The sequence below is a fragment of the Salmo salar genome, chromosome ssa22 (assembly GCF_905237065.1).
Source record: "Salmo salar chromosome ssa22, Ssal_v3.1, whole genome shotgun sequence".
Classification (NCBI taxonomy): Eukaryota; Metazoa; Chordata; class Actinopteri; order Salmoniformes; family Salmonidae; genus Salmo; species Salmo salar.
Window position 1 is genome coordinate 5,292,095 of NC_059463.1, and position 12,070 is coordinate 5,304,164.

The 12,070-nt window shown below is 42.3% G+C and overlaps 1 protein-coding gene across 1 annotated transcript in view; it reads right to left on the reverse strand.

The window, feature by feature from the left end:
- Positions 1–11,856, reverse strand: part of LOC106582668 (zinc finger E-box-binding homeobox 2) — a 65,181-nt gene extending 53,325 nt beyond the window's left edge. Inside the window, exon 1 of the mRNA XM_014165946.2 lies at positions 11,638–11,856. Within this exon, the coding sequence (XP_014021421.2) occupies positions 11,638–11,698 (61 nt within the window). The 5' untranslated portion in view covers positions 11,699–11,856. The remainder of the gene's footprint in view (positions 1–11,637) is intronic.
- Between the last annotated feature and the right edge of the window lie 214 nt (positions 11,857–12,070).

A 12,070-nucleotide genomic window follows, 5' to 3' on the forward strand; every position in this document is an offset into this window, starting at 1 on the left:
TTTCTACGAACTGTAATATAACTTTTTTGACTATTCGTCTGAACTTACTGCGCGAGCACAGTGAATTTGGATTACTCGACTGAACGTGCGAACAAAATGGAGGTATTTGGACATAAAGGATGGACTTTATCAAAACAAATGAACATTTATTGTGGAACTAGGATTCCTGGGAGTGCATTCCGATGAAGATCATCAAAGGTAAGTGAATAATTATTATGCTATTTCTGAGTTTTGTTGACTCCACAAAATGGCGGGTTTGGTTTTGTGACTGAGTGCTGTACTCAGATTATTTCAAAGTGTGCTTTCGCTGTAAAGCTTTTTTTGAAATCTGACACAGCGGTTGCATTAAGGAGAAGTGTATCTATAATTCTTTGAATAAGAGTTGAATATTTGATCAACGTTTATGATGAGTATTTCTGTAAATTGATGTGCTCCTTCACCGGAAGTTTTGGGAGGCAAAACATTTCTGAACATTACACGCCAATGTAAAATGGTTTTTTTGGATATAAATATGAACTTTATCGAGCAAAACATACATGTATTGTGTAACATGAAGTCCTATGAGTGCCATCTGATGAAGATCATCAAAGGTTAGTGATTAATTTTAGCTGTATTTCTGTTTTTTGTGACGCCTCTCCTTGCTTGGAAAATGGCTGTGGGGTTTTTCTTGTCTCGGCGCTGTCCTAACATAATCTAATGTTATGCTTTCGCTGTAAAGCCTTTTTGAAATCGGGACAATGTGGTTGGATTAACGAGAAGTGTATCTTTAAAATGGGATATAATAGTTGTATGTTTGAGAAATTTGAATTATGAGATTTTTGTTGTTTTGAATTTGGCGTCCTAGCATCCCACATACCCCAGAGAGGTTAAATGTCTTACTCACGTCAACCACAAAGAACGAGAGCCCACAGTCCATGGGAGGGGGTTGCGTCGGTGGCTCTGTGTTATTTTCGAAGTGGGCGAAAAGGTGTTTAGCTTGTGGCAGCGACTACAGGGCAAACAGACCAAAAGGACATGGCAAAATGCTCAACCATTTAATGTTTAACCTGTTGGGGGTAGGGGGCAGTATTGACACGGCCGGATAAAAAACGTACCCGATTTAATCTGGTTACTACTCCTGCCCAGTAACTAGAATATGCATAAAATTATTGGCTTTGGATAGAAAACACCCTAAAGTTTCTAAAACTGTTTGAATGGTATCTGTGAGTATAACAGAACTCATATGGCAGGCAAAAACCTGAGAAGATTCCTTACAGGAAGTGCCCTCTCTGACAAGATCTTGTTCTTCTTGTCTCTGTTTATTGAAGACTGAGGATCTTTGCTGTAACGTGACACTTCCTACGGCTCCCATAGGCTCTCAGAGCCCGGGAAAAAGCTGAATGATATCGAGGCAGCCCCAGGCTGAAACACATTTGCGCGTTTGGCAAGTGGCCGATCAGAGGACAATGGGCTTAGGCGCGTGCACGAGTCGACCCCGTGCTTTATTTTCTTTCGTCTTTTTACCTAAACGCAGATTCCCGGTCGGAATATTATCGGTTTTTTATGAGAAAAATGGCATAAAAATTGATTTTAAACAGCGGTTGACATGCTTCGAAGTACGGTAATGGAATATTTACAATTTTTTTGTCACGAAATGCGCCGTGCTCGTCACCCTTATTTACCATTCGGATAGTGTCTTGAACGCACGAACAAAACACCGCTATTTGGATATAGCAATGGATTATTTGGGACCAAACCAACATTTGTTATTGAAGTAGAAGTCCTGGGAGTGCATTCTGACGAAGAACACCAAAGGTAATAACATTTTTCTTATAGTAAATCTGACTTTGGTGTGTGCTAAACTTGCTGGGTGTCTAAATAGCTAGCCCTGTCATGCCGGGCTATCTACTGAGAATATTGCAAAATGTGCTTTCACCGAAAAGCTATTTTAAAATCGGACATATCGAGTGCATAGAGGAGTTCTGTATCTATAATTCTTAAAATAATTGTTATACTTTTTGTGAACGTTTATCGTGAGTAATTTAGTACATTTTTAGTAAATTCACCGGAAGTTTGCGGGGGGTATGCTTGTTCTGAACGTCACATGCTAATGTAAAAAGCTGGTTTTTGATATAAATATGAACTTGATTGAACAAAACATGCATGTATTGTATAACATAATGTCCTAGGTGTGTCATCTGATGAAGATCATCAAAGGTTAGTGCTGCATTTAGCTGTCTTCTGGGATTTTGTGACATTATATGCTAGCTTGAAAAATGGGTGTCTGATTATTTCTGGCTGGGTACTCTGCTGACATAATCTAATGTTTTGCTTTCGTTGTAAAGCCTTTTTGAAATCGGACAGTGTGGTTAGATTAACGAGAGTCTTGTCTTTAAAATGGTGTAAAATAGTCATATGTTTGAGAAATTGAAGTGATAGCATTTCTAAGGTATTTGAATAACGCGCCACAGGATTCCACTGGCTGTTACGTAGGTGGGACGATTTCGTCCTGCCGACCCTAGAGAGGTTAAGACTTGCTGCAACTCAAATCTGTCCCCTATACATTTAAATTGATGGCGCACTACAACCACATAGGAGTTAAATTGGTACAGCATTCTCACTTACAGGTGAAACAAATATAGCCTCTTACAAGGCACGCCTCCAAATATGTTAATGAGCCAGAAACAACAATACCATACACCCACTAGTGGTCAAAAAGTTTTAGACGCTCGGTACGGCACTGTATTCTGTGGGGTGGAATTTGAGTACCATTCAAAATACAGTAATTTTCCCACAATGTACCATCATTTACAGTATGCTGCAGTCCACTAGTGGTCAAAAGTTTTTTGCCACTCCAAAGATACGATACGGCACTGTATTCTGTGGGGTGGAATTAGAGTACCATTCAAAATATAGTAATTTTCCCACAGTGCACCATAATTCATAGTATGCTGCAGTTAAATATTTCAGAGTTGTTTACTTTTGATATTTACCTAAAATTACTATATAAATGAACGTTTTTCATTACAGTGCCGCTATAGTTATATACAGACTTTCACTCACTCTGCTGCTCATATAATACCACAACATCTCCCTCTCGCTCTCTCTCTCTCTCTCTCTTTTCTCTCAATGTGTTTTTCACTCCCTTCGACTCTCTCTCTCTCTCTCTCCGTTCGATTCTCTCTCCTGTACTCATGCCCCCTGTGACAATTCTGTGCCAGAGAAAGACACATTTGGGCACACACACACACCACGCACACATACGTGTGTGCACATGCACACACACAGCTGGGCCCCAGCTGCACACAAAGACTGGGGTTTGGAAATCAATGAAGGAGAAAGAAGAAAAAGTGGAAAGAGTTTAAATAAATTGGCACTTGAAAAAAGAAGAAACCGAGAAAGAGAGAGTGAGGGAAAGAGAGAGAGAGAGAACTGTGAGGAAAAAGTTAAATCGACTATCAGCTCAACAGTACAGTACAGTTGTAAATTAATCCAAGATCAAGTAGTAAGGCAAAGAGGTTAAAGGGGATGACTCTTTCTGCACCTTAGCACAACTGAAACTATTCTATCAGTCCACCTACTCAGAGACAGTGCTGTGAGATATAATACGTGTATACTTCATGAATGTTGTTATTTATTTAGGCAGTTGTTATTGCGATGCCATGCATTATAATGCACCACACACAGTTCACTAGGCATTACAAATGTGCTTATATGCATTATGAAGAAGGTATTCATAGGAAGTGTTAACAATGTCACACATCGAGTGCAAACGCGTACCTGCATCACCATGCTTACAATCATTCTCATATCAAACTAGGGAAGTCACATCTTTTGAAATTGTACACCATTTTCAATATACTTGTCTACATAAATACCCTATAACATGATCTCCTGTAATCTGGAGACAATAGACAGCAATAATCTCAACTTTGGTTGATATCTGTGGACATTGACAGTTTTATTTGGAAGACAGAGACTGTAATCAATAAGCGTCTTGGAGACAGAAGAAACGATGTCATAGCTTCTCTTTTTTTGGACAGACACTTTAATCTCTGTCTGTTGAGTTAGTGTTGCCAAGTTCATTTGGTTTTATCTGGGGCCCCACTCCTCACATACACATTCTCTCCAGCAGTTTCCGCACACACACACGCATGCACACACGCACATTCAAGCACACATGGCTCAGAGAATGAAATCTACAAAAAAGGGAGATACTGCAAAAATAAATACTCCCATTGTCACGTCCTGAACATAGAAAGATGTTCTTTTCTATGGTAGGGTAGGTCAGGGCGTGACAGGTTTTTCTTCTTCTATGTTTTCTATTTCTATGTTCAGGTTCTAGTTTTGTATTTCTATGTTGGGGTTTTGTTTGGGATGATCTCCAATTAGAGGCAGATGGTCCTTGTTGTCTCTAATTGGAGATCATACTTAAGTAGGGTTTTTTTCCACCTGGGTTTGTGGGAGATTATCTTTGAGTCAGTGTATGTTTCACCTCTGCATCACGGTTTGTTGTTTTTGTCATTCAGTTTATTTATGTATTGCATAGTTTCACAGTGTAAATAAAATGTGGAACGACACACATGCTGCACTTTGGTTCGCTTCTCCTTACGACAACCGTGACAGAATCTCCCACCACCAAAGGACCAAGCAGCGTGGTCAGCAGGACAAATGGACTTGGAGGAGATATTGGACGGGAAAGGACTCTGCAGGCAGGCTGGGGAGTATCACCGTCCTAAAGAGGAAATTGAGGCAGTGAGAGTGGAGCGGCGATACTACAAGGCACTATACCAACCACGAGGCAAGTGCGAGAGGCAGCCCCAAAACAAAATTGGGGGGGGGGGGGCACGGGGAGATTGGCAGAGTCAGGTTGGAGACCTGAGCCAACTCCCCGTGCTTACCGTGGGGAGCGAGTGACGAAGCAAGCACCGTGTTATACGGTGATGCGCACTGTGTCGCCAGTGCGCATTCACAGGCCGGTGCGATCTGTGCCCGCACCGCTCATTTGTCGAGCTAGGTTGAGCATCCAACCAGAATGGGTTGTGCCAGCTCTACACTCGAGATCTCCAGTGCGCCTCCATGGCCCAGTATATCCTGTGCCTGCCCCACGTAACCCGGCCTCCAGTGAGTCTATTCAGCCTGGTACGCCCTGTGCCTGCTCCTCGCACTTGCCCTGAGGTGCGTGTTACCAGTCTGGCGCCACTTGTGCCAGCCCCTGCGCATCAGGCCTCCAGTGCGCCTGCCCAGTCCGGGGTGTCCTGTTCCTGCTCCCCGCACTCGCCCTGAGGTGCGTGTTACTAGTCTGGCGCCACCTGTGCCAGCCCCACGCATCAGGCTTCCAGTGCACCTGCCCAGTCCGGGGTGTCCTGTTCCTACTCCCCGCACTCGCCCTGAGGTGCGTGTTACTAGTCTGGCGCCACCTGTGCCAGCCCCACGCATCAGGCCTCCAGTGCGCATTCCCAGTCCGGAGCTTCTGGCGACGGTTCCCAGTCCGGAGCTTCCGGCGACGACTCCCAGTCCGGAGCTTCCGGCGATGGCTCCCAGCCCTGAACCTCCTGAGACGGCCTGCAGCCCGGAACCTCCTGAGACGGCCTGCAGCCCGGAGTCTCCGGCGACGGCCTGCAGCCCGGAGTCTCCGGCGACGGCCTGCAGCCCTGAACCTCCGGCGATGATCTACAGTCCGGTTCCTCCGACGACGATCCATGGTCCGGTGACACAGAAGCAGAGGGATCAGCGGCGGAGCGGGGATTACGCCCTGAACCGGAGCCGCCTCCTGTGTGGGAGGATCCGCGGGATGGGAAGGTTATGTGTACTGCACCAGAGCCGCCATAGACAACAGTTACCCCCCCTTCCCCCCCTTTCCTTTTTTTTTCCTTTTTTGGGGGGTGGTTGTTGCTGTTTTGTTTAGGGGCGGTCGGAGTCCGCACCTTTGGGGGGGTACTGTCACGTCCTGAACATAGAAAGATGTTATTTTCTATGGTAGAGTAGGTCAGGGCGTGACGTTTTTTTCTATGTTTTCTATGTTCAGGTTCTAGTTTTGTATTTCTATGTTGGGGTTTTGTTTGGGATGATCTCCAATTAGAGGCAGATGGTCCTCGTTGTCTCTAATTGGAGATCATACTTAAGTAGGGTTTTTTCCACCTGGGTTTGTGGGAGATTATCTTTGAGTCAGTGTATGCTTCACCTCTGCGTCACAGTTTGTTGTTTTTGTCATTCAGTTTATTTATGTATTGCATAGTTTCACAGTGTAAATAAAATGTGGAACAACACAGACGCTGCACCTTGGTCCGCTTCTCCTTACGACAACCGTGACACCCATCACCTGATCATTCTTTAGATGGCAATTAGAAATGTCCCTTCACCATCTCTTGCCATCAATATTTTTCTATGAATCAACTCTGCAAATATACATTGTTAAAAAATCTTCTAAAATCTTCTATATTTAGGACTGTTGTCATGTATTTTCTTCTCTAACTTCCATCTGTTGTACATTTGAATTAAGTCCTGTACCAACACAAGAGGAAACATCAGCAAACATCTGAGGCTGCATGTGTCAGAGCCATTTCACCTTGTCTTGTTGTGTGAATGAACTAAACACATATCCCAGGCATTATAGTCCTCTAAGTCGCATTGAATCACATTGAATTCAGTCACAAAATTGTGTTTGCAAAATCACCTTCTTTTCTGTTTCATGTAAGGAATATCTCCTTGATCTTAGTTGTGACAGTCACAACACCATTTCACTTTCAACTATAGCTGACCCTTAAATCCACAAAGAAAAGTCATTGAACTTATTTGTCTCAGAAACAACAAGCAAGTTCTGACCATGCCTCTAAACACAGCATGCATCATCAAATTATACACACCTCAATCTCCTGGTTTGATGAGAGGGACTTCCCTGATCTACAAGTAATGTGTTGGTTGCTGTTTCTAGTTCCTTGTAAGTAATTACGGTAAGTATGTATTTTTTGACAACCTTAACGTTAGTGTGAGTAGAACTGTGAAAAGGAGGTCCTGGGAAGACGTGTGCTATATTTAACAAGGAGGGGACGGTGATGGGAGCGCGCACGCAACCAGACACACCTCGCTCTGCATCAAAATGGGGAACACTCCTAGCAGTCAACTGTTGTGTGTAGCCTACATCTCATCACAGCCATAGTTAAAGTCAACATTGCATGATGTGTGTGGTTGTGTGGGTGCTTGCACGGGTGCGTGAATTTAACAGTAGCCTACAAGCAGCTCAGTTGCAAATAAAATGAAGTACACCTGCTGTGATAGAAATACGGTATGAAAGCAAATACTGTGTAATGACACAAAGTACAATACCATAACATTTACTGTATTATATTGTAAAACAGTAAATTCTACTGTAATCAGAATGAATTAATGAATGGATGAGGGGTTTGTATTTCATAGCAGAGGCCTTAACAAAGGCTTCCAAACTTGCAGTGACTACAGAGCAAAACAGAACAAAAGGACATGGCAAAATGCTCAACCATCTAAGGTTCAAGACTTGCTGCCACTCCAATCTGTCTCATATACATTTTTACATTGATGGGATACTATAACCACATAGGAGTTCAATTGGTACTGCCTTCTCACTCATGGGTGCAACAAATACAGTGAGGGGAAAAGTATTTGATCCCCTGCTGATTTTGTACGTTTGCCCACTGACAAAGAAATGATCAGTCTATAATTTTAATGGTAGGTTAATTTGAACAGTGAGAGACAGAATAAAAAAACATGACTTAGTACTTGGTGGCAAAACCCTTGTTGGCAATCACAGAGGTCAGACGTTTCTTGTAGTTGGCCACCAGGTTTGCACACATCTCAGGAGGGATTTTGTCCCACTCCTCTTTGCAGATCTTCTCCAAGTCACTAAGGTTTCGAGGCTGACGTTTGGCAACTCGAACCTTCAGCTCCCTCCACATATTTTCTATTCGATTAAGGTCTGGAGACAGGCTAGGCCACTCCAGGACCTTAATGTGCTTCTTCTTGAGCCACTCCTTTGTTGCCTTGGCTGTGTGTTTTGGGTCATTGTCATGCTGGAATACCCATCCACGACCCATTTTCAATGCCCTGGCTGAGGGAAGGAGGTTCTCACCCAAGATTTGACGGTACATGGCTCCGTCCATCGTCCCTTTGATGTGGTGAAGTTGTCCTGTCCCCTTAGCCGGAAAACACCCCCAAAGCATAATGTTTCCACCTCCATGTTTGACGGTGGGGATGGTGTTATTGGGGTCATAGGCAGCATTCCTCCTCCTCCAAACACGGTAAGTTGAGTTGATGCCAAAGAGCTCCATTTTGGTCTCATCTGACCACAACACTTTCACCCAGTTGTCCTCTGAATCATTCAGATGTTCATTGGCAAACTTCAGACGGGCATGGATATGTGCTTTCTTGAGCAGGGGGACCTTGCGGGCGCTGCAGGATTTCAGTTCTTCACGGCGTAGTGTGTTACCAATTGTTTTCTTGGTGACTATGGTCCCAGCTGCCTTGAGATCATTGACAAGATCCTCCTGTGTAGTTCTGGGCTTATTCCTCACTATTCTCATGATCATTGCAACTCCACGAGGTGAGATCTTGCATGGAGCCCCAGGCCGAGGGAGACTGACAGTTCTTTTGTGTTTCTTCCATTTGTGAATAATCGCACCAACTTCTCACCAAGCTGCTTGGCGATGGTCTTGTAGCCCATTCCAGCCTTGTGTAGGTCTACAATCTTGTCCCTGACATCCTTGGAGAGCTCTTTGGTCTTGGCCATGGTGGAGAGTTTGGAATCTGATTGACTGATTGCTTCTGTGGACAGGTGTCTTTTATACAGGTAACAAGCTGAGATTAGGAGCACTCCCTTTAAGAGTGTGCTCCTTATCTCAGCTTGTTACCTGTATAAAAGACACCTGGGAGCCAGAAATCTTTCTGATTGAGAGGGGGTCAAATACTTATTTCCCTCATTAAAATGCAAATCAATTTATAACATTTTTGACATGCGTTTTTTTCTGGATTTTTTTGTTGTTATTCTGTCTCTCACTGTTCAAATAAACCTACCATTAAAATTATAGACTGATCATTTCTTTGTCAGTGGGCAAACATACAAAATCAGCAGGGGATCAAATACTTTTTTCCCTCACTGTATAACCTCTTAAAGGCACGCCTCCAAATATATTTATGAGCCAGAAACAAAGCCGTGGAGGCATGCCAAGCATCTTTTTATGCTCTCTACTTGTCAGTGTTCCAAACGGGACATTACCTACTTTTTACCTAAACATGCTAACACCATCTGATAGAATTCATAGCAAGCAGTGCACTGGAATGACTTTCAGATGAACTGGAATGACATTCACTCTCATGGGATGGGTGGCTGAAAATAAGTAACTGAAAGCCACACCCCCAATAAATCATGAATATAACCGCACTGAGGCATATGTCACTATGCTTCTATGGCTATATGCACCATGCCACTGCCTTCTTCCTCTGTTCATTTAGCAAAAAGACAGCTCAAAATCCTGAGTGCAAAACAGCTGTCTAAGGCACTGCATCGCAGTGCTAGAGGCATCACTACAGACCTGGGTTCAATCCCGGGCTGTATCACAACCGGTTGTGATCGGAAGTCCCATAGGGTGGTGCACAACTGGCCCAGGGTTGTCCGGGTTAGGGGAGGGCTTGGCCGGGGTAGGTCGTCATTGTAAATAATAATTTATTCTTAACTGACTTGCCTAGTTAAATAACGGTTCAATAAAATAAAATGTAAAAACAATCCAGTGCCTTTATCACAGTCAACACCTACAGTATATTTTAGCTGTAAAAATGCTACATTTTCTCTCAGCCTCATGGCAAAATGTGTAGAATAGCATGTAATAATCTATAAAACTGCACATTTTCCTTTCTGCCCAACGGCAAAATGTGTAGAATTGCAGGAAATGTGCTTTAAAACAGCAAATTCTTCTCTCAACCTCATGGCAAAAAGTGTAGAATAAAATGAAATGATCTATAAAACTGCAAAATGTTCTTGTTGCCCCATGGCAAAATGTGTAGAATTGCTACTGCTACTGTACCATGCACCACTAGTGGTCAAAAGTGTGTGTGTGTGTGTGTGTGTGTGTGTGTGTGTGTGTGTGTGTGTGTGTGTGTGTGTGTGTGTGTGTGTGTGTGTGTGTGTGTGTGTGTGTGTGTGTGTGTGTGAGAGAGAGAGAGAGAGACCCTATCTGACTCACTGTAGCACTCTCCGGCTTCAGCTCCAGTTGTCACTGTTAAATGATTGACATCATCAGTTGATGAGAAGCTATTCAGTATTTACATATGAAAACACTGAGCTACCTCAGTAATAACCTACATACATTACAAATAGATTGTTATAATATGCATGTTTTAATTGTAGACTACAAGTGTGGGGAAATGACAAAGGACTTGGATATGGCATTGGTAAATCAATTGTCTTAATTTAAATGTAGTTATTTTAGTTTGTTTGAAAATACAGTTAATCAAATAGATGAATATATTAACTTGCAATAATCGCGCAATAAAAAAAAAACGAATTGTATATTATAATACAATGCGTTTTTATTTGGTAAAGGAAAGTCAAAAGTATTTATCTGTTCTATTTTTCAACTCATTTGAATTATGTTATTCTTAATAATTTGCTAAATATAAATGATGCAGGAATACGATTATTTATTTTTGATCAATGTATCACAAAATCCGTTTCGGATTTTTGTAAATAATCGTTTAATTTGTTTGTATATCTACCCTGTCCAACTCAGTCCCTTTGCTCTTGGTGTCTTTTGTCGTGTCTAGAATAAACGTTTTTTTCTGTTTGGGTGATATAACCAATACAAAGCTTTTAATAATTATAACATATGTTTCAATTGAGTTATTATGTTCCAAACCAGTTATTATTACGCGCGCAATGATCACTGTAAACAAAATGTAAGCCTGTTATGCATTGTTGTCTTGGAGGAAATATTGCTTGCGACCTGTTGCATTTCAAATGCTGCTGTTCATGTCTACCTCTTTCTTCTTTACAATATACTTTACAAGTGTTTTAAAATAAATACTTGGATATATTACAACAATCACGGAGAGACAAACAAAACGAACCAAAAAAGTGGGAGCAAAATCCTATGACAGTAGACTATAGTTCAAAATATGTACTCATTTTCAAACAAGGCATTGTACTTAAAAATAAGAACGTCTTATTATAATTCATTCTAATATCAACACTTGGAAACATATGGGTATATCAGTAAGTAGCCTAAAGATTTCGCACTACATGAACTGCATTCACGTTGCCGCACAATTCTGGAATTTTAGGGTTATTTCTTGAATGGCACGTGTCTACTTGTTAAATTTAGCATGTTTCGCTGTTTTGCAAATCTCTCTCTCTAAACATGCCATCAATTGCTGTTATGGCAAAATGCATAATGATAATATCAGTGACATCGAAACCACATGTTCATACTTCTCTAGAATGTGCTGCTATTTTCCAAAGTTTTTAAATGATAAAAACGTATACTTAGAGAAACCAACCCGAGTCATTCACTATTCAATATTTTTCAATACCGTCTCAATAATGAAAGATCCGCTCCATCATGAGATGTGAACGACATCACAAGGACATAATAACAATGTGTTCAACAACTGCAACTACATAATATTCCATACCTTGATTCCTTCTCGGGTTCGCTTGCTTCCTTCGTTTGCCCCTGCTCTCCTCTGCCATCATGCCGCTAAAGGCTCCCTTTGCCCGAAGAAGCACTTTTTGGAGTGTCGGTGCGTGAGAATTGACAACGAATGGCGTGAAACATTGCCTGCGTCCGCAGCGGGTGACTATAACCCTTCTGTAACCTCAAGTCGATGAGCTGAGCGCGAGGAGCGAGGAGAGAAGTGAGTGATGTCATTGGAGAAGGTTAGTCCCTCCTGTCCGTGATATAGTGAGGGGATTCTCTCCACCGGCGCATTCATTGTGGCATCTAAAAACGCCATTTAAATGTTATGGTTTAAAGTTATACACAGTAAATGATATGTTATCCTCTCTCAATTCTATCGAGTTCCAGCCACAAATAGAGCATGAGTTGCACAAAGAAGCAGCAAGCCG